The sequence below is a fragment of the Halichoeres trimaculatus genome, unplaced genomic scaffold (assembly GCF_033239565.1).
Source record: "Halichoeres trimaculatus isolate MK-OKI-2021-1 unplaced genomic scaffold, fHalTri1.1 fHalTri1_scaffold_18, whole genome shotgun sequence".
Lineage (NCBI taxonomy): Eukaryota > Metazoa > Chordata > Actinopteri > Labriformes > Labridae > Halichoeres > Halichoeres trimaculatus.
The window spans coordinates 30,231,788-30,255,790 of record NW_027437196.1 but is presented as its reverse complement, the minus strand read 5'-3'; the positions used below and the strand labels follow the sequence as shown (position 1 = coordinate 30,255,790).

Here is a 24,003-nt window from a genome sequence, read left to right as displayed (position 1 = left end):
ATTAGAATACTAAATACATTTTTTTGGAAAAAGTTTTTATTTTTCAGATATCATGTGTCTACTACAGAGGACATCAGAACACCGAACATGTGTAACTGAACCTTGATGGCAATTATTTAGTGCCAAAGAAAATGGCAAAAAGTGGATATAAGAACGAGTTTAACTGTCCATTTTCCTTTTGTTTTGCCTTTTTGTGCTTATTTAGATAATTTTTCAAAAAGCAGTTCCCCTTCTTGGAAACACAAAGGAAAACTTTGCACTTTGTGAACCTTAAATATGTTTTGCCCTTGCAGCCATATCTGCGACATCTTGCTGCGTATGTTTTTGTCTCCATTTCTGGGAGATGGATGGCATGTTGGTGTTGTACTCGACAATCGTAAGGGGCCGTGGCACCTGGACAAACCTTCTGTCTTTCTTGGACCTTTTTCACAACACAAACTGAAGGTGTACTTTGGATTTTTGCTCCACAGTTGACACCAACTGGACTTGGATGTGGACCATTCTGTCATCTGCATCTGCTTGCCCTGCCTGAGTTTCATCCTCAGAGCTCTCTGAATCATCTTCCTCTTCCTCTGCATCTTGATCTTCATCAGACAACTCAATATCTGAGTTTCTATCAACAACTGCAGTAAAATTCTCTCTGCTTCTGAGAATGAGTCCCTTTCTTGCCATTTGAAAAAAAAAAAAAATGAACAAAATGAAGTGAATAACTACTAATGTCCACTAAAGAGGACAATTTTTAAACACTTAATGACAATGCTAAAATACAGTTAAAAATTATTCAGACAATGTTTAAATGTGTTGTTTAGAGTTCTTTATAAAATATGCCTCCAAAATTTCAAGCCAAAATTTGCTTATTAAAAGGTTTTAAACACTTACTTTTCTTCCTCACATAAAATGCACTGGCACTGATGGACGCCATTTTCCTTAATGAAAAAGAGAAAGGTACCAAAGCCCCACCCTTTAACATTTGGTGTAATTGAAAAGCCCCAAATGTCCTCTGTAGAAGGCATGAGGAGTTTATTCAGTAGTGTGAAGTAATTGGAAGATATTCAGGTTAAGAAATGTCCTCCACAGAAGACAAATTTGAACCTCAGGAGGATAAACATGTGTGATATTTGATGTGTAACTGGTTGCCTCATCTTCAGCCTGTCATCCTGAATCCCTCAGATAAAGTGCATGAAGCCATTATATTCAGGCGTTTCATTGGCTAAATGGAGACATTCATTATTGAGTTACATTTGTCTTACACAAAACACACCATCTTATTTCCACTGCAGCATTAGGGGACACTGTTACCTCAGCCTCTTCCCCAATGGATCACTTCTTGAACCATTATTGAGCATCAGTGCAAATGGCACCTCTACAAAGAGAGCCTCGCTCTTTGATTCAGGGAGACTGACACTGAGACGTAGTGTTTTACATCTCCGAGACATTTTCTGCCATCAAGCTCCACTGATGCCACACTGGGAACATCTGGAGATTGTATCAGGATGTGCACATTATTTTGTTTTTAGGACAAGAGAGACACAGCAGCCAGTAACGTAAAGGATCCAGGTGTGAAAGGAGCACAGGGTGGAGCTGCTTGTGAACAGGAAACCCGATGCAGAATCACTCCAGAATCACTCAAGACATTTGAAAGTACTGCACTAAACAAAGGAAGTCCAATGACGTCAAGACAAGACACAGGGACATTGAGTTTAACAACCTAATGTTCATCAAAAATAAATAGCAACATTTCGCTCCTGAAGCAAAAGTTTAAAACAATTCAATGACTCCAAAATTCATGCAAAAAGATGATGATGGACCTGACACAAAAGTCAAGGGAAAAAGCAATCTCCAAAATGAGAGTTGACCATGGCCCTGCCACAATGAATGAGCCATAGTGATAACAGACCGGAAGCAAAAAAAAAAAAAAAAAAAAAGGGTTGATGACTACAAACAAAAAGATAGGAACCAAAAAGACCAAGGACATGACTTGTAAAAAAGAAACCAAAGGGGGACCTACAACATTTTCAAAAAAGGAATTTCTGAGAATGTGAAATAAATATTTTAAAACATTTTGTGACTCAACATATCGTAAAAAAAATAAACAACTCGACACAAAAATTGTAAAAAAAAAAAAAAAAAAAAAAAAAAAAAAAAGCTTGTGAATGTTCTTTCAAGGTAGTTAGTCAATTTTTCCTTTGAGTATACAGTTGTTGTTGTTGTTATTGTTGTTGTTGTTGTTGTTGTTAGGGGTGGGCGATACTGGGAATTTTAGTATCGATCCGATACCAAGTGAATACAGGGCTAGTATCGCTGATACTGATACCGATACTTTTTACATGATATGTAATTATCATTGAATAATTTTGTGATTTTGCCTTAAGTTTGTTGATTTTGATTATGATTATGGTCAAACACAGCACAAAGATTTTGGGCAATAAAAATGCTTTGTATTTACTAACCCCAACAATAGAACAAAACTTTAACTAAAATAAATCACAAGTGCAAAATAACAAAAAAGTTCCTCCCTTTGCACAGAGAAGCGGCAGAAGGAGGAAAGTAAAGTGAATTTCTAGACGACACAAGAGGAACTGCAGTATTGATCTCATCACGCGAGTATTGATCCGATAACAATACTCATCTTGATATTGATACAATCGATATTTAGATCGATACACCCACCCCTAGTTGTTATTGTTGTTGTTTTTTTTTTCAATTTATTTATTCATTTTTTTTTCTATTAATTGAACCTAAACACATGACCTACAGTCTACAACTAAACAAAACTGAAACCATATGAAGCATGTCACACTTGCACTGCCAGCTGTTTTGTTTTTCCTTCACCTGCTGCTAGCTCTGTGTTTTACCTTCCTGCATGTCACTGGTGGGAGGGGTTTTTACACACCTGGGAGTGCCTAGCAAGTTCCTTGAGTGTATAAAAGCTCAGGGAGTAATTCCTCTCTTTCTTTCTTTCAGCCTCCATCAAACCCTCCATGTAGAAACATGGTTTAGTGGAGCTAGCTCTGGCCACCTATGAAGAGTACAGTCACACCAGAGGCTCTACATATCTCCTATTCACCCAACACCTGTCACTGATTTAAACACCACCTCCTCCATTTAGTTTGAATTAAAATGACTTGAGTTTGTATTTACAGTTTCACACCGTTCCTCCCTATTTGCTGTGTTTTGTGAACCACGTTATGACTGATTCTGGCCTCATCCGCAAGTGCAAACATACAAATGTGTACAATGTATTTCTAAATCACAGTTTATATGTAGCTTATTTAAAGTGTAGATAACTAATTTGTTAATTAAAACACATTTGGAGTGCGTTAAAATGACTAATTACTTGGGTTTCTTCCTAATCACCTTAATGTATTATACACACTGGATTCTGATTGGTCAAAACACTACAACAGAGGTAATTACCAGTTAATTAATTGCATAAGTGGCGCTAGGTATTACCACAGGGAGTGTGGCACACTGAAAAAAGATCAGGATCACCTTTTCCTCCTGACCTTGTACAGGTTCAGTTATTGTCTTCTGTAGCTGTAAGTAAGCCAAAATTAAAACATTCACTTTAGGATTTTAAGATTCCACATGACTCATAACAGTGAAGCAGACTAATAATGAGACAAGGAAATGCCAAGACTTCCATTAATTCAACCTGCATCAGGCTGGTAAAGGAACAGCTGCTGTTGAACAGCTCCCAACCAGTGAGTCTGAGAGTCTGCTCTTTATTAGCTGCTCAATGACTGACTTTTAAACCACTGGAGTCATCCTCACATCAACACCTACTTATCTGTTTTTATTTTGGGTAGCCAGGAACAATAATGATGGGCTACAGTGATCAGGGCAGTTTGTACTGATGGTGGAAAAAAAATGGATTAGAGGTACACATGATGATAAAGATAATATAGGTAACAATAATATAGGTAGAGCCACTGTTACAGGTGCCAACAGCAGGATTACCACAGCTGTTCAGCTGTTCAAAGGTTACAGTTTAAGATGAAATATGTGAAGAGAACGGATATTTAGGGATCAAATGAATCCTTTTGAAAAGTCTGATGAGGTTGAGCTTTACAGCAAATTTAGATTTAGGAGACACAACATTTCTCAGTTGACAAATGAGATAAAGGAGGTAATCCAAGTCCACTTTGGTGGATAGTAAAGAATTATTCTATTCTATTCTATTCTATTCTATTCTATTCTATTCTATTCTGACGAGAAATGCTAACTACTGTCAGTTTTACAAGTTTGATTCACTCTTTGCTTTCAGTGTCTGGGTGCATAAAGATGTGTGTGATGAAATGCTAGAGTCTATCAAACAGCTGCTTGTAGAGTTAGGTTTGTTGCTGTTCAGGCATAGTAGGCATGTGTTATTCAGATTTATTGGCTGTTTTTTTTTTTTTTTTTTTTTTTTTTTTTTGAGGTCCCCACAGAATATGACACAATCTGCACCTTTGTCTCTTTCATGGTGTTATGTGTTAACTGGACAAATATTTGAAGTCTTGAATGCAGCCAAACAGGCTGTTCTTGATGCTGCATTTGTACTGATGGTCTCTGGTAGTTTGTGCAATGACTGGACATACAGGCCCTGATGGTTATGCAAAAGGAACAGTGAATGCACAAGACCACTGCACAACGCCAGTCTTGCCCAAGTGTTTTTTTTTTATCAGACTAAGGATAGCTCAATCCTGAGAGAGTAGGTACATAGTTATAAATAAATAAATAGGTGTCCTGAAGCATTTCCTTTAAATTTTCACACTGTCAACGATCAGGGTGATTCTTTTTTTCTTATTATTTATTTTGTTTTATTTATTTTTACTTTTTTTGGTAAAACTTTGACATACATGCCAACTTTCATACCCAAATTTATCACATAGTTTCAGTACTTTTATTAAAAACATTCCCAACTAACATATTCCAAACTAACAAACCTGACCTCCAGGATTGAATTGCACCCGTTCAGACAGATAAATACTATTTGTTAAGTGTAAACACCAGTGTGGGCATGTTTCTAAGGCATTGTCATGTTATAAAGGTATAGATAACTCTCACTCTGATTGAGATCTTTAAATAACATTGTATTCAGCGAGGACACACTCTGGCTTGTTTGGCACAGAGGTTAGGACTGTGGACTCATTGACTCTGAACTCTATTATCAACCCTGAACTGAGACAAAAGTAAGACTTTGTTCTGCCTGATTAAGCATGGCACTGAGTGTACAGTGGGAATCACTCAGCTGTGAACTATACGTTTGGTCCAGATGGGCCCTTATCCGCCTGAAATGAAAATTCTACAGAGCAATTTCAACACGTTTAAACGCACGGTTTGTTTTGGCTCAAGGCTGATAGATAATCAATAGGCTATATCTGAGGAGGGAGACCGAGCTTACAGCAAATGTCATGGAGACCAAAAACCCTCACCAAGCCTGGAAATGAGAAAATACAGTGTGTCTGAGGCAGAGGCCTGTGTATAACTGGGATAAGCTTGAGTTTCAGTGATTTGGCTCATTAAATGTTGCACATTCACTACAAACAGCCGGTGTGACAGTCCTGTGATTGTGAACATCCATGTTTGTCCGTTCTCTCTGTGTGTCCCTGATGTCAAACATTAGTCTTGTTTTTGTGAGTACCTAGATTAAGACTACAGAATGATCTGATTTAGCCTTTGTGCTATGTTCTGTGGGTTGGTATTCCAGCATATTATGTCACTAAATGTGCACTGTTTGATTCAGTAAATAATAAAACTGAAGTGTTTCTTAGCACCAGGATACTTCAGACTTCTTCTGATGTCAAACCATTTTACTCACATTTCTCCTCTTTTAAAACTCGTACAAAATTCATAGAAGCTGTATTTGGCAAAATCAGCCAATTAATATCTCATATGTGCTAATCCATGCACTTAATTAAGCTTCACAAAATCACTTACTTTACAAGTGACTCATGGCATGGATCAGATTTTAATTAGGACAGTTTTTCTAAAAGATGAAATGTAGCTTAGTGAAATCTTCTCCACCAATAAATCAAAGTGACTTTAAGGATAGTTATTGTGCAGAACTCTAAGCAGGCGTGCATTGAAGCCCAATGTGGACATGAATCTGTTTATTCTATCTACCATTTCCTGGGGTAAAGGTTAAACTCAGTGGTTTTCTTCTAGATGATCAAAACATGTACGCCTAAAGCTGAAGCAGGACAAAACAAACAGAAAGAAAGGCTTTTCTGTCCAGTTTTTGAAAAACAGGAAAACACAAAATAAGGTAACTGAGGTCAGGGCGTGCAGAAGATCATAAGCTTCAAACTGAAGTGCTACGACTAATAACAAATCAAACTAATAAGGGAACATACGCAACCTGAGACTTGATAATATATCAGAACAGGTACTTAAAAAACATAAGCATGTCCTGTGATGAAGATGGATAAATAAGATGATAAATTCCTATACACAATGAAGTTATGCTTAAGTCATCCCGGAAGGCCCAAAACAAAACAATATAAACAAACAAACAAACAAACAAACAAAATCAGTTCTTTAAAATGGCTGCATTACTGACAGACAGCTGGAGTCACAGACCGAGGAGTTCCTTCTCTTCCCACTCCATTGATCAGTCTCTCTTCATCCATGTTGGGATGTAAAACCTCAAGTCTGTTGACTCCTGGTCTGGATCCACTCACTATGTCTGTTTGTTTTTGTAGCCAAGATAAAAAGGTGGATGGATTTGGAGAACCGACAGACTGTTGGACGTATTGTAGCTGTTTGCTGTTGGCCTACATTACTGATGAGCCTGCTGTGTGACATTCATGAGTAAAAAAGTAGTTGAAAAATGAGGGCTGGTGAAGTTGGTAACATTGTTGCACCACAGCAAAGATGTCCCAGGTTCAAATCTCTGGCTGGGCAGAGGCCTTTCTGTGTGGAGTTGGCATTTTCCATCAGTGCATGTGTAGGTTACCTACAGCTCACAGCCAACAGTCCAGAGAGATGGTAAACTGGTAATACTAAGGGTTCCTCAGGTTTGAGAAATTGGTTTGTTGCTACAGTGAGCTAGTGACTGGCGGCCTGTCCAGGTGTACCTTGACTTTTGGGTAATGACAGCAGGGTTAGGCTCCAGCTCCAGGGTGGAAGGAGCTTATGGTAATTACTCAAACTGGTTATATGGGTAATTCTAATTTTGTTACCCGAAGATAAAAAAGAGGGGATTTAATAAGATAATTAAATGTGCTTTGTTTTTGCTTGAAAACCAACGTTATCCCAAATAGTGTTGTGCGAATCATGAACGAATCGTTCAATGACTCATTTACTGACTCAGTACAAAGCTCACGGTAGCCCAGCCCCTCACTCACATCACGGGAGAATGGTTGGTACGGAGAATGGCTCAATTCACAGTGTATACGGGTCATTAACTCACTCACAGTATGACTCAAAGCACATACGAGTCACTCGCGCACCTCCTTCGATAACTTAATACGTTGCACAGCTCGACTCACAGCTATGCCCTTTCTGGGTAACTGACTTGAGTGACTCAAATGGCTCAAAAACCTGATTCACTTTGGTGAGTGACTCATTTAAACTCGATTCAGTAAAAATAATCGAGTTTCCCATCACTAATCCCGAATAATTAAAGAAGAATATGACAGGGAAGAAACATCACAGGAAAAAAAATGGATGCAGGTTACATGGGTACATGTCCCTTTGGGGGTTCCATACAATAATACAACCACATGTTCATTTTAAAATCAACACTGTGAGTGCAAACCGAGAAGTTAATATTAAGTGTTCAACTGAGAGTTACGGTTTGGAAGAATTTATATTCACATTATAGTTTCAAATATATTCAAATCCATGTGTCCTCAGGTTTTTCCTCTCCTCCACAACACTGAGGTATTTCACTGCAATAATGTTGCTCCCTGTTGGATTTAAGGACAATTTGGACATCTTTTGAATGTGAATTTCCACCACCACTAAGCTGGCATCATTTTATGGAAACTTGTGACGATAAGCCTTTCAATGCAGGGTATAATGACACATTCCCTCTGCCACCATAGCTTAAGATTACAGGATTTTATGTGTCAAATGAAGTCCATGACCTGAGTCTAACCTCCTCTGGATGTTTGTGTTTGTGAAACAGATGATTGCTGGATAAGCTCATTTAAATATTTGGTCTTATGAATGTGTTTTCGTCGGTCATGCACGTCTATCATCCAGGGTCAGGGCTCTCGAATGAGATCTTATCCCATCAGAGTGAGAAGCGCGGTACAATCCCAGCAGCACGGGTGGTCCAGCCTATATTTCAGTTTAAATGATGACCATTTTTCTCCATGTGACGTTAATTTGGTCTCAGAAACTCAATAAAGCCTTTTTTTGATGCTCAATAATTGCAGAGCACATTTTACAAGAAGTCAATTTGAGATTTGCATGAAGAATGGCAGTGTGTCATGGTGGAAGGGTTTTGCAATAAAGAGACAAGCGATTGAAATTGAGATACTTGCGAGCGGTCTCAGCTTTAGCTCGGAAGGCACTCAAGTGATAGAAATGAAATATAAATGGGAAAATAATGGAGGTTTATTCCGACAGTTTCATTGAAAACTTTTCCATTGCTGTCACAGCCTCAAAACTCACTTCCTCTGGGACCAAATTTAGATAAGGAAACTTGCTCCTGACAAGTTCAAACAGTCAAATGCAACAGCAGGATTTCCCTCTGTAAAAGATTGAACACATAAACATTTTTATCGGTGGCAGCAGGGACATCTTAGTGGGAGATGGATGCCTTTTACAGCGGATGATAAATGTCAGGACAGTGAATTGATATCGGACATTCATTATGTCCAAATTACCTTAATTACATTTGTACAGTGCTGGATGACTAATGGGTTCGCACTCGTAAAACTCTGACTGATTTTTTTTTCTCTTTTAGTGTCTGCAAACTCAAAAAGTCATCTGTATAAATTATTTTACAAAGTTTTAAAGCAGGAAGGAAAGCCAGACGTGAATTAATTATCAATATTTGAATGAGGAACACAGCCAAGTGACCTGGAGCAGGGCGGAGAAGAAGAAAAGGAGACTCAGATTGTCTTTCCTTTCATCCCACTGTTCCTGCTGACACCAAATCATGGCTGTCAGCTCTTTAAAATGCTTCTCTGTGTTGTCAGTGAGTCCTGATGCTGCAGTGTTGGATGTTACTCTGTGTGTTTGTGTGTAATGTCAGTCAGACATGCTGTCTGTTGGCCTGATGAACCCTGAGATATGACTCTGTTTATTTATTTATTTATTTTTTTTCTTTTTTGAGTTTGAGTGAATTCAAGCGTTAGTCCCTCCATTCCTTTTGACAGCAACGTTTCTTGGAAACTCTGCTATCTATGTTTGTGTCCATTCGCTCTGGTTCAGCTACGGCTCCAGATGAAGTCAAATACATAATTAAACATGAGATGTCAGGAGCTGGGAGCATGATGCAGCTAATGTATCCAAAGATAGTAATACAACTCTCAACAAATAGCAAAATATGAAAGAAACATCAAACGTTTCATTCACTCCCTGGTTACATTTGCCCTCGGCCACAGTGGTGGAAACATTAGTTCAACATGAAGAATTTAACTGGCTGTCAGGAGAGGAGTGTCCTCCTGAAAGGCTGCAGGGACATGCATCTGACAACTCTTCAAAGGTCAAAATAAACCTGGATCACCTTTGTTTGTCCAAGCACTTGGTAGAGCAAGTCACAATATGTGTTAAGTGGTAGAATCACAAACTTCCATATGATTAAGTATTGGTTGTCTTTCCCTTTACACTAAATGAATTAATAAAAATATATAAATAAATAATTGTGGCCATTGTCTCTGGATGTTGAGGGTCAGAAGTTATTATTATTATTATTATTTCTCAATGGATTTTTTTTTTTTGCCTTATTTCAAGTTAATTAACACATTTAATAAACCATTAGACAGCAGCTTAAGTTAGCTGTTTGTTGCTTCCAAGCAAATGACACTCTTAACAGCAAAATTCTATGGTGCTTAGATTACAATTGCCTTGTGTTACACCAGTGAACCGTGAGTCCTACAGCTGGGCCTTCACCTCAGCCCTCACAGCCCAGAAAAGAAATCATCGCAGAAAAAAAAAAAACAGTATGATGATTTGAAAGCGTTTACCAACTACAATCCTTTAATAAAGGATGACAAGGATGTAAACAAATAGATCATAATGTCCATAACATTTTATGCAACAAAAAACATTCCCAAAGACGCTGCAGGACACCTCAGAGACAGACAGGTAACGGTGCAGCACTCATTGATGAGGAGTTTATCAGAGCCTTAGCTGTTTCCTTTCTTTCTTTTTTGGTTTTGACATGACATGTCATAACTTAAACTAATGTAGCTCTGCTCTAACGCAGCATCCTCTTCAAAGAGAAGAGTTAGGAGCAGTGTGAATCATTAAGTGAGAAGGCTGACTTTAAAATAGTGAAACGCTGGTCGTTGTGAAGTTTTTGTCTTTGGTGTGTGACGTGCATACGTGCTGCACATGTACACGACAGCGCTCTCTTCAGAACAGGAGAGTTCAGGTGGAGGAGACTGACTGAGCCAATGAAAGAGAGGGAGAATTCAGTCCTCAATGTCTTACAAAGTGCCCGTGATGGATGGAGTATTAAGACATATGCACTCGCACGAGCGTGACAGGATGAAATTTTTACTCACACACGCTGAAAAAAAAGCCACTGTTTGGACTTCATGAAGGCCTATAATCTTTTGTTTTTGTCCTGCCCCCAAAAAATCAAATCAAGATTGGTCAGTTTTCCTGTCTCTCTCTCCAAACCAAGGCACAGCCTGGCCTTTGTGAAGTCCTAACCACTTAATGAGCCAGCAAACAGGGCTCTGATAGAGATAACATGTTTCAAGACAGTAACCCTTTCATTGCTGAAATGAACCCTGCAGTACACTTAAATTAAAAACTTATATGATGTATTAAATGTATTTTATCAAACTGAATGAAGAATTATATATATATATATATATATATATATATATATATATATATATATATATATATATATATATATATATATATATATATCCTTCCTTCCTTCCTCCACTTATGTCGTTCACTTGTGTCTTAGTCCCTCCCACCAGAGATGCATGAGAGAGGCACAACGAAATGAAGAGAACAGAGGAGAGAGGATGGAGGAGATTTGTTTTTGGAGCAATGGGACATGGCTCAGAAACAGTAACAAAGCTTTGTCTGTTCCTTTAACCAGTTTAACAAACATGTTACCATGAAGAAAACCTGCTCTCTGTTTATTCTGTGTGCTGTTTAGAAGCTCATGGATTACTTTACCAGTAAAATTGTGAGATTATTTACGAATTATTCAGCCCTTAAATAGAGCAAATCTGATCATGAACTCTGAAACTTATTAACATAACCTAGTTTATTGTGTTTCAGGAAGATATTATTTATCAGATTTCAGTTTTCAGTTTAATCCTCCTCTATATTGATTTGATGATGGTGGTGTTCAGTATTTTGTGCTTTAAACTCACATCAAACCCTTTTTAATCCCAGATTTTTTGATCAGTTTATGAACAATCCTCTGTGCCTGTCCTCAGCTCGTCTTTTCTCTCATTAAACTCTGTTGTGTTTGTGAAGTTTCATGTAGAGTAGTCAGAGCCGCTGCAGCGTCCAATCAGAGAGTGATATTCCATGTGGGGGCGTGTCTGTCAGTGAAAAGACTTCCGCAAAGCCTGCTCTCGTATTTCCTCGATCTTAGCTCCTCCGATCATTCACCTCCATCCTCTCTCCTCTCTCCTCTGGGCACAATTATTGCTTTGGGACAGGCCGGTGCCGTGGAGGACATAGGATGGAGGAAGCACAAAATTAATGCATTGAGACGCACCCACAGAGTGCCTGTCAATCACATGAGCTGAGCTGTGTCTCTGATTGGGCAATCAGAGCATCCTAATGTTTTCCTAATATCTGCTGAGTTAGAAGAAAATTAGATCCCCATACAGTGTGTGTTGATAAGAAAGTTAGACTTTCCCAGCATTAAATATCCTATTTACTGCCTGGTTCAGAAAACAGCTTGGGTCTGAAAGTCTTTCTTTTTTTTTTTGGCATGGTGTGTACGTGGTTTCTGGTCTTTCTGCAGCCAGACTCAAAAGGATTGTCCATGAAAACCAGCTTAGCTTTTCTGCATTGGCTTCATTTTCCTTAGCAGGTTGTTGCCCTTGGCTTTAACGCTGCATGAAGGTAATAAAAAAGTTTAGATTATGTTCAGCAATGATTCCTTTGACTTATAGGTGATTTATTTAGACAGCTAAGCATTGGCAACTCTTCCATAAATTAGGGTGTTGATACCAACATACTGGGTTTGAATAAGATTAAAGTGCTATCTATTCACTCATATACGTTCAATATATTAGCTGTTTTTTGTTTCTTTTCCGGTAGCGTTTGTAACAGCTGTGGAGAAAGACAGCTCCAATATAAGGTGTGCTTAACTCCATTTGGTACATTTTCTTTCCAAAGTCCTTACTGCATTGATGTTTGGAAGTCAGTTTTCTTTAATTGGGCTTCTTTCACATCTCTGACTGATTTGTGTTTTTTTTTTTTTTTATCTCCTCTTGTTTCCTTTTTTTTTTTTTTTTTGGCTGGTTGGTGGTCAGCCATTTACCACAAATCTGAAGAGTTCTGCTCTTCAGACTCCATGTTGTTTACTGATGCCAACACAGCTTTTGCCACACTGTTTACAGGAGGAGGTGAAACCATACACATGTACCATAAATGTGCATGATTCCTTTCATTAGATGCTTTGATATGGTGTGTGTGAAGCCCCTTGTGATGGGTTTTAACTGAATTTAGTGCTTTCTGCTGACTTGTGTGACGGCCTTGTTTGTGTTTCTGAGTCAAACATTAATTGAGTCAAAGTGTTAAAAATAATAACGTTACAATTTGAGACTTTGAGCTCCTCTGTGACATATTTAGTCACAATTGAGGACACAAATGATTTTAGTAGCAAAACTTCACTGCTGTACCTGAAGTTTTGTGGAGCTAACTCAGGTCCCTCACCCTGTGAATCTGTTCAGTTTTGATGTTTTCAGATGTGAAATACGCTCTGACACCGACAGTAACCCATAAATACAGATTCTAGTGACACTTGTTTTTGGTAACACCCACGCAGTCTCTCTGTCACGTCATGTCGTTGGTGGCAGCCACCAGTCCCTCTGTACTGTAATTAAACATGCGGGGCTCCAGGCGACACTTTGGCTAGGCTTGTTAAAAAAGACGATAAGCCGAGCTGTTGCTATGGTTACCAGGTGTTTTAGATGGAGCCAGAGAAGTGCTGTGAGGAAGTGAGACGGTGTGAAAACTGTAGAAAAGAGTGCAAAATACAACCATGTGAGAATAAAACACAGAAAGGCTCAGACTCACATATTCTTTGGATCATGATGACTGAAACTTTTTGTTCCTGTTTGGTTATAATCAGGGAGATTTAAGTGATAAAGAGAATTACAAAATGAGGTGTCAGAAACAGAGTGATTATAAAAAATGATCCCACAGAGGAAAAGTTTTTCACAGCAGGTCTTTGATCAGTCTGAAGAGCTCACTGCTCATGATGGGTGGATTATTTTCAAGGCCACTTTGTCACTATACTTCATGTCAAAGCTGTGTTCATTCACACATCACATTTCAAAAGCAAAGGGCACAAGAATGACTTTCAAAATACCAAGCTGCACAGCACATCTAAATAAAATCACTTTAAAAAGAAATAAACTAAATAAATTAAGTTAAATGGAGCTGGAGTGCAGTTACTGTGCAGTTAGAGTGGACACAGGGGAGCAGCAGTTGTTTTAATTTAGCTTTTAAAGAGGCTACGGTTCAGCAATTTGGAGTTCAGAAGGTAGTTGGTCCTAAAGTTGCTAAAAGCACCTTCACCCTGCTTTTTTTCAGACCGAGGGTTCTTCCAGATGACTGCTTCTTCAAGATGTACGGGCCCTGCAGGGTGCATGAGTCAAAGAAATGTATTTTGTCCCGAGATTATTCATTGATTAAGAAACTAAAAGCAGCACACTCAGTCTAAAAGGCAGCTGCTTTTACTTTTTGGTTATTGTTACAACACTAGCAGCAGGGCTCTGAAAAACATGCTCCCAACAGTCTGTAGCAGGACGGCCAGACATGAGGCCATTCCCACCACTCACTGAGTGCTTCAGTCATTCCTGCAGCAGGTCACTGTCACTGTTTCTATTTTCTTAAGATGAGGAATAACTTTCATCCTGCCCTAGTTGTTTCCATTATTTATCTCTTTTCTGTATTGGACTGAAGAAGATTTGATAACATTCAGCTGTTGGCTTCTTTACACTGGTAAGAAAGAGTCTCAGAGCCTGGTTCTGAGTGATTCCGAAGATCTTTGCACTTAAAATAACAGACTCTGCTCAGTATGAAGTTTTGTGTAAAGCAGTGAGTGTGACATAATGTTTAAAATACACCCAGAGCAGAAAAAGTTCAACCAATCAGAGAGTCACTTGCATCGCTGTGGTTCACAATCATTGTTTGATGCTTGGATTTTAAGGCTGATTCTGGTGACCCTCTGGAAAATACAAGCGTTTTCCCAGGATGAAGACTGTATTTCCCATGAGCACCATAACCAATCAATGTAAAAATGAGGCTGTCGCATAACGTTGGCCTCATAGCTTATCTTCCTAACCTTCCTTCCTCTTCCACACTCATTAGAGGAGAGGAATTGGCAAAAAAGGAGAAAAAACAATGAGAACAGCTTCTTCTTCTCTAATTTAGTAATCCGGTTGATGTGCATTTGCGATATCTGCCCCCTGCAGTTTGGGAACACATTTGTTCTCACATGCTGGTTCCGTGCATCTCGTTTCCATGCATCACGGTTGTATGGAAAGTGTTACCCAGCCTTTAGGGAGTTATGCTTAGAGGCCAACAATTAGTGACAAAGCTTGGTGGAATCAAATGTATGGAAAACAGTTTTGTTTGATGAACCAACTTGATGATTCAAAGCTAAGTAAAACAATAATAAACTTTGATTTAATGCTGTTAGCTAGCTCACAGAGGGTGACTGGTTGTACCTGACAGCCAAACTCCAAAGTCCTATTTGGGTAACAGTCACCTTTGATGAACAGTCACTTTGAGCCCTGGTTCTTAACCTCGATGAAAAAATACTTTCAACAGAAAAACAAATACTTCTTTGCTAACCCTGCACCAACATCCATGACTTCAAAACATTTTGTGTAATTATAAAAAATATAAATATTAAAAAAAAATAATAATAAGTTGACTAACTTTACAGGTAGAGATGGGTACTGGATTAAGTACTTTTACAGGTACTGACCAAATTCCGTCTGTGGGACCAAGTATGGACTAATGTAGAATCAAACAGTATGATGTTTAGGTACCCAAATGTATCCTTGTGACTGTGAGGGAGTGTCAGAGTAAGCTATAGTTCCATGCTGGACATGAAAACAGCATTGCAAGTTGATAAATTGAGAAATAAATATTTGTAAATAAAAAACTAGATAAATAAATAACTTGAATATTTTATCGCTATACAGATTCATATTTATTACCCCATTAGTGCACATAATAGTACCGATAACTGGTACCATTAAGTGCTGATACCAATTACCAGGTACTGGTCATTGGTACTGTATCGCTTCAAATATGAAATGTACCGATCCCTATTTACAGGTGAACTTATTAATACAGCCACTTTCAGGTAAGTGCTGAGTATTGGCTCGGCTACTTTCACTGAAGATCAGACCTGAGTGCCAACCCAAAGTATCACCAGTGTAAGAGTGATTCTGTCTCTGACTCCATTAAAATAATCTTTAGTGTATGAATCATATGGGCCAAGAACTGAACCATCATCAGCTCAACTCATTACAGGGATTCAGTTTACATCGTGCCTTGGTTAGGCTCCATATTTACCATCTAAAAGTCATTTGAAGCTGAATCCACTGATGAGTTTTACAGCCCAGGTTTCATATCTGGAGTTTGTTTCAGGTTTGACAAAGACAAACTGTTTCTTTGAGACCTGGTGAAAAATTTTACGCAAATGTAGATCTGTAATTACTCCGTGACTATCACCAGTCATAGAGTAATTACCAGTGGTGCCGGCTTACTTATAAGTGGAACAATTAGTGCACAGTGAATGTTTCATGTCTTGATTGTCAGCCTTTATCTGATTAACACCCAGATTTTTCCTCTGATGAAATTTCATCAATGGATTAAATTAGTGATGCAGGAGGATAAATGGAGTTCAGCTGTGTTGTGATGAAAACCAATCCCCCAAGATTTTCCATAATGAACTGTTTCAGAAGGAGTGAAACCATTATGACCCTTCCTTCAGCCGCTGTTAGGATGTTTTGCCTGATCACAGCAGAGGCTTTGTGAAGACAAGGACAGCGGGTTTGTCCTGAGGTGGAACTGGAGAGCTTCATCTTCCTCAGGTGACATATATAGACTGCACACTGAGCCCATATAACCACTCTGAAGTTTGTAAAAAGAGGGGGCTGAAATTGATGAGTTGAAAGAGTCCAGCACCAAGACAGAGGACAATTAATCCTGCCTCTCTGTTAAAGATCCTTGATACAATGGAGGTTGCCAAGTCCAGCTGTGAAGTCAGGATGTAGGAGTCATGCATACACGCAGACAGAGAAAGCTATAGCTCCTAATTCTGCTCATTAATCACCTGTCTGCCCAACATCCTCCAGAGAAAAGCGCCCCGGTTTCTCCAAGGTAATTACAGCACTTGAAGGAGCGCTCTCTGCTGCGAACACTCATAAGTAGCCATCTTATCCTGCCCTCCCTTTTTTGTCTCCGGCATGGAGCAAATAGCTTCCATGTCCTCTGGAGAAGCCGGCTCCTCCTCCCCCTCGTCTCAAACCTTTTCTGCTGCACCGCTCTTACTCCTCTTCAGCTTTGTAGTCAGCAGACTTCATTTCTTTTCCCGGGCACACATCCATTTGGCATCCAATGTGGGATAAATAAATTATGGCCTCTAAAATCAATTCCCAGTCCATGATGTAGGCTGTAGGCTTAGTGCTTGCCACCGTGCTAGAATTATGCTGCCAGGGATCAAACAGGAGCGTACCTCCAGCCCTGGAGACACGGTTTGGTGTTAGGGATTTTTTTTTTTTTTTTACTGAGAAGTCATTTCTGGCTTTTCCGACATTTATTATTTGTCATAAGTTTCCAGGAGTTATGTTACTTTCACTGAGGACGCTGATGGAGGTTTTGAGGGAAGATTTGTGTCAGGAAGCTGAAAGTCTGTCACACAGCATTCTGGTTTGAACCTGTTCTCCTTGATTCTCTGCTGCATCTGCAAGTTGTCTCTAATTTCTCCACAGAACAACTTAAGAATCCAAAAATAAATCAAAAAAACAGTGGCAAGAGTGACATCTTTGCACATTTATTTTTAAAGCCGGAGCCGTGGCACTGCAGTCACTCATCCTGTAAACTGTGTGTTGATGTTTCTCTGAAAGATTTATAACTGTCAGCAGCTAGATGATGCTTTTCTTCTCTTTTTTAAAGCTCTTGTAGCAGTTTCACAGCTGGTTTTCAGAAGTCTCACACTTGCATACGTTCATCTTTGAGTATGTCCTTCAAGTGGCTATAGGAGCGTCTCTATCCTGAGAATGACATTCACACTCCTCTAATTCTAGCTCTTCTTTTTGCTTTCTGTGTCAACAGATGGAGATGATACCAGAGCCAGATCCTGATGACGAGGGGACGAAAATAAGTGTAAGTTGGAAATCATGTCACATAACCCTGGATATGGTGGCGAGCTGTCATAACCTCGGTTGGCGATGTTAGATTCAGAGCGAACACAACAGCAGCTGATTTTCCTGAATAATACACCTTCAGTCAGAGAAAGGAGCTAATCAGTGGATTTAGAGGCAGTGTATTATTACTGTCAGAGTGCTGCCCTGGCTGCGCACAAACCCCAGATACAGTCCCACCCCCTTTTTTTCTCTTTGTCCTTGCTTCTTCTTATTCCAAGATCACCGCACAGCCTTATTAGAGCCCTCAGGTCCTCCTGTAAATGTCTCAGAGTCAGATTGGTAGGCTGTATATCAAAGTAACAGAAAACATCAAAGATATATACACTCATCAGCCACTTTATTAGTACATCTGTCCAGCTGCTCGTTAACACAAATTTCTAATCAGCCAATCACATGGCAGCAACTCAATGCATTAGGCATCAAGACATGATTAAGACGATCTGCTGCAGTTCAAACAGAGCATCAGAATGGGGAAGAAATGTGATTTAAGGGACTTTGAACATGGCATGGTTGTTGGTGCCAGACGGGCTGGTCTGAGTATTTCAGAAACTGCTGATCTACTGGGATTTTAACCCACAACCATCTCTAGGGTTTACAGAGAATGGTCCCAAAAAGAGAAAATATCCAGTGAGCAGCAGTTCTGTGTGACAAAATGCCTTGTTGATGCCAGAGGTCAGAGGAGAATGGACAGACTGGTTGGAGCTGATAGAAAGACAACAGTAACTCAAATATCCACTGGTTACAACCGAGGCCTGATGCTATCATGTCAATATGGAGCAAACTCTCTGAGGAAAGTTTCCAGTACCTTGTTGAATCTATGCCACAAAGGATTGAGGCACTTTTGAAGGGAAAAAGGGTCCAACCCTGTACTAGCAAGGTGTAGTTAATAAAGTGGGTGGTGAGTGTAGGTTAGATATGTTATTGTCCCTGGTGAAGAAGATATTTACCTTTTCCCTGTCTATGACTTTCAACCAAAATTTTAAAAAAAAGAATAAAAGATGGGACACCATGTACTAAAAAGAAAAATATGTTTTTATAGTCTGCTTCTGATGGTTAATGGACTGCAGTTGGCTCCAGTAACGGCCTTAATCTGGGTCCGGGATCATCCCGTGTCGTGACAGACAGCCAATCAGATCCCCCGGCTCAGCTCTGGTGAAATGGTTTTGGGTCTACCTCTGGACTTTTTGATCCATAACCCTCAGGATCTTTGAAGTGTCCAAAATGTCTGTCTTACTGCGTCCAACCTCAGCAGAGATGGCGTGTTGTGAGAGGCCTTGCTGATGCAGCTCATCAGTCCGACCACGTTCACAGAGAGAAAGCTTTTTAGCCTTTGCCATCAGGAGGTCATGACAGAGAGAAAACCTGACAGGAAATCACACTGATCCACATTTGACAGCAGATTTAGTCTTTGAAAGACTGAGTTTTAAAACTTTGATCAGATGATGAACAGACTACTACACTTTAATTGTTGTTTGCAGTAAATTCCTCACTCAATTTTGTTTTTGTCCCACTCCCATGAGCAATTGTTGCATTTTTTGTTCTACTTCGAGCCTTTTTAGATCCAACAGTGCAAAATGTAAATTAGTGCACTTATCAACTGGTCTTAAGATTTTGATTGGGTGTATTCATTCCAACTTTATCAGAAACAGTGCATTTAAAGCATTTTTCAGAATTTGACTCAGGAAATGCAAAAACACCATGAAATGTTGGAACTGTGTGTTTTGATGTAAGCAGCATGTTTGAGAAAATAGGAACAGGAACATTTTTACCCTTGTGTTGCATCACCTCCTCTTTTAACAACACTCTGGGGCCACGTCACAGATCGCTGCTGAATTCTCGCCTTAAACAGGATTCCTGCTGCTCAACAGTTCAGGGTCTCCTTTGCTGTGTTTCTATGATGATGCTCCAAATGTTTCAAACGGGTGTCATGAAGAGTTGCAATCCGGTCGGTTCAGCACCTGGATTCTTCTGTTACAGAGCCAAGCTGTTCCAAACAAACAGGATGTTGGTGTGACATTGTCTTGTTGTGTAATGTTAGGTCCTCTATGAATCAGTCATCATCTGGACGGCAGCATATGTTCCTCTTAAACCTGTTGTTCAGCACAACCTGTGCCCAAATATGCAAACTGCTCAAATGGTTGGGACTAAATTCAGCCGTGAATTGTGCGTCCATGACCACTAAAAATGTGTCAAGCTGAGTCAAACCACAGGATAGTTTTTTCGCAGTCAGACTAAAATTGTTCTGGCCAAAAACAAAGCAGCAGCTGGATTTTCTGGATGATGTGTATTTTATCATAGACTTCTCTTCGTACAGTTTGAGATTGCAGATGTATGGGGTTAGAGCCATGTCATAATTTTGAGCTCAAAAAAAAAAAAAAGTATTTTTGCAAGAAGTCAAAATGTTTTGTGAAGAAAATACAATCAATCTAAAAACAAAGCTTTTACAGTTTTTTATTGTTGTTTTTTTTCCAATCAGTAGTCAGACATGGTAAATTCTAATCTGCTGTTTTGTATCCAATCAGAACAAGGAAGTTCAAAGAAGGCTGGCTGTCTGTATCTGCCAGAATAACACAGCAATAGACACAGCTGAATCAAATGATGAAGACAGCAGCATCACACCAGATGCAAACTGATGGGATTTCTTTTCCCTAATCCATTATTATTGATGGCACAATAAAGACACAACATCCTTTTGTTTTTGTTCTTTTGGATTATGTTCAATCCAACTCTTAGCAAGTCTCCTGCTAAATGCTTTCTCGATGTTTTGTATGTTTCAGTACCATTGGATATGAACCAGCCAATTAGAATTTACTGTGCCTGATTTGTAATTGGTTGACTCTGGGACACATTGTGACTCTGTGTCACATGGAGTGAGCCTACAGGCAGAGTTGAGTGAGCAGGGAGTGCAAGGCTGAGTGAGAGTGAGCCCATGAGGAAACTGAGGAAAACATGTTGCTAATGCACACGTGTGTGTATGCTGCAAGCAGGAAAAGTAATTAACTGAGTGCATTTTGATTATTGTTGGCTCAAACTGCTTTGTTTTTCACTTGATTCTGTTTTTTTTTTCTTTTTTCTTTTTTTTTCTTTAATGAAATATCATTTTTCATTTCTAGAAAAAAAAAAAAAAAAAAAACACTTTTTGGGCTCAAAAATTGTGGCAGAAAAATAACTCTGTACACTTGAGGATGTAGTGATGAACTGTGTTCAAAGACAACGGTTGATGAAAGTGATTCTGTTGAAACCATGCAGTGACTCCCACTCTAGAGTCAGGTCTTTTGGACTTTAGGCCTTGTCCCTTTAAGACATTTTGTCAGATTGTCCAGAAATTTTGATGATATACAATTTTTTTTAGATTATTTTCCATCCCTGGTCCAAGTCTCTTTAAATAGTGTTGCACACACACGTTTGATATGAGCACATTCCTGGATTGTTCCATTTTTCAGCTACAACATCTGACACATGGTCTGCATAATTACAAACTTTTAAATTCTGTTACTGTTATCTTTTTACAAAGCATCACAACCTTTTAGATCTGGGATGGTTTGACTTTAAACCAGCATTGTAGTCAGAGTAAAGAGAAAGACATTTCAAAGACGTTTCAGAGACATTTAGAGTTTCACTTTATTTTTTGCAGGTGTCTGTTTACAGAGACCTGAAAAAGCAAAGCCACTGTCAGACAATCCAGGCTTGAACTAAGGTTGATGCAATTTGCTATTCATCTCCACACGGACCGTTTCTGTGCAGACAACAAAAGCCGTCTGAAACTGTCTGTCTGTAAACAGTATTGGACTGAAAAACAAATCAGAATGCACTGGAAACCAAAAATCACTGACATCCTTGCATGTCTGTTGAAATGCTGTCCCAAATTTCTCAGACACCAGACCGTATGAAGGTCTTAGAGTGGATGAATTAAACCATTTATTTGAATTAAACTCTGAAAATTAAAGTAGTGTGATCCTAAAATTTGAATAAGAAAATTGCAATTGATCAATTAATTCATAATTCAAGATGTTTTTAGAGATTAGGTCATCAATAATAAAATGCAATCTATGTAAAACACATAACAAAATTCAGTTGCCATATCTTGTCTTCATTATATAAAAACATATAAAATGTTTTGAATTTACACAATACAGTTATGTGGGTTTAACATATAGTTAACAAATATACCTAACAATACAGAAATAGTTTAAATAAAAGTGAAAAAGTATTTTTTTAACAAAAAGTCTTTAAGTACATTGAATGCATATAAATCATTTGCAACAATCACAGTTTTAGTACTTTTTCCAGTGTGACATGGTGTGTTCAGGGTCCCTTCTTTCTGTCTGGCATTATGACACTGTGGTCTCTGTGAATCATTATTACAGACCGTGAAAGTCCAGGGCAATGACATCTCACACAAGCTGCAGATCTCCAGAGTCAGCAAGAGTGATGAAGGACTGTACGAGTGCAGGGTGACACGCGCCAACTACGGGGAGATTGTGGAATACAAAGCCCAAGCATGGCTGAAGGTGAACGCCACGGCCAGGCCAAGACGACCACTGTCGCCTCCCAAGAAAAGCTCCCCGCAGCACCTGACAGACAAGAAGCCAAGGAAGTCCAGCTCATCCTTGGGCCAGGACAGCATGAGTTCAGACCAGAGGGTGGACTCCACTTCAACCTCTCACACATCCTCCAACACAAATAAACACAACCCTCGCTCAGGTAAGGCCCTGGGGGAGGCTTGCATAATGAGGGTACTGTGGAACACGAAAAAGACTCATGCACTATTTTACTCATGTAGTTTTTGCTTCAAGCGTAAAGGCTGCTGGTTAGAGGGCTTTTTAAGTGCACAATACATCATATTTAGAAGGCAGCCTGGAATAGATTTTCTGGGGACTTTGGAATGTGTTGGTTCAGGGTGCAGGACTCACCAGGCCTTGCAGTGTGATTTATTCATGTTAAACAGTACCATACGCAGTGGAATATTTGGAAAACTGGAATGACTTTTTTTTTTTTTTGGTAAGCTTCTATAGTTCAGTGCTGTGAGGAGTTTCAGTTCTGAAAAGGAATATAATGTGGACCATCATGCCTTTCAAAGGGAATACTCTAACCTTCACTGTTACAGCCTTGCAGCTGTGCTGTGTAGCGCCCAGTGTTCACCTGCCAAAGATGATCCAACTTTTTCCACAGGAGAAGAATAAAACACTCAGATTTAAATTACAAGGTCAGGAATTTCAATCCTGGTCATAACTCCTGCTTGGAATTACAGTTCACCATCAGCTGCTTTGCTTGTACAGAAAAGAAATGCTCCCTGTATGCCAACATCTGGGCTGCTCTATTGACCCATTCACAACATAGGTCATTATAAAGATGAGCATGCATTAGGGGCAACAGAAGCAGTGTTTGGCTCCATTCATTGAGATAAGTTGTAGTCCTTTGAACACTAAATTAAAGCTGTTAGCAGCATTAAAAGGTCTGGTTGTTCTGAGGTCAGCTATCAGAAATGATACCACACAATGGAGTTAACTACTTTCATGTTTGGACCGTTACAGAGCTTCAGGTGTTTTGGGGCAAAGAGTGACTGTGCTAACTGGTGACTCTCAGTCCAACGTGTCAGTGATGGTCAAGCAGCGAACTCTGGTCTGAAAATATGAGAGAACGCCGTAATGATAAAATATGCTGTTCCCCCAGTGTCCACTTGAGGCTGGCTCCAGAAGACAGGGAGTCACACACCAAGCCAAAAAAAAAAACTGTTTTCACAGCAGAAATAAACACATTTACAGCCTGGTTCAAAAACATCTCTCCTCCCGTCTGAGCTGCTAATGCCTCTATCAGCACACACCCTGGGGTGGGGTATTAGATGTGTGTGTGAGGGGTAGCTTTCTGGCTACTTTATTGTAATCCAGGTCTTAGAGTGTGTGTGCTGGTTGTGGTTTGGGAGGGTTTCTGGTTAATAGACACAAAGTCCACGTTGTCATATTTCACAGTCCAGTAAATGTCCATAGATAATGCGGTCATGATTGCACTGAGTGACTTGAGTGTTTAAACTCTTCTCTGGGGTTCACACTGGTTTTCTCCACTAAAACGTGTTCTTGTTGTTTTCCATTTACTCACTGATTTCTCACAAACCTGTGAGACATTTACCGTCTGTCAAACTGCTGTTATTTAGGTTTTAAAAAAAAAGAAAAGAAAAGTGTTCTGGGGGTACACTTTTAGGTACAGCACGATAAGACACAACGTAATGTCTCTGGAAGGA

General features: G+C 39.3%; 1 protein-coding gene across 1 annotated transcript in view; it reads left to right on the top strand.

Moving 5' to 3' along the window:
• The window catches only part of vstm2a (V-set and transmembrane domain containing 2A), a 119,656-nt gene that overhangs the window by 73,637 nt on the left and 22,016 nt on the right, over positions 1 to 24,003 (top strand). The window contains exons 3-4 of the mRNA XM_074694075.1: positions 17,674 to 17,724; positions 22,133 to 22,469. Coding sequence (XP_074550176.1) covers positions 17,674 to 17,724; positions 22,133 to 22,469 — 388 coding nt within the window. The remainder of the gene's footprint in view (positions 1 to 17,673; positions 17,725 to 22,132; positions 22,470 to 24,003) is intronic.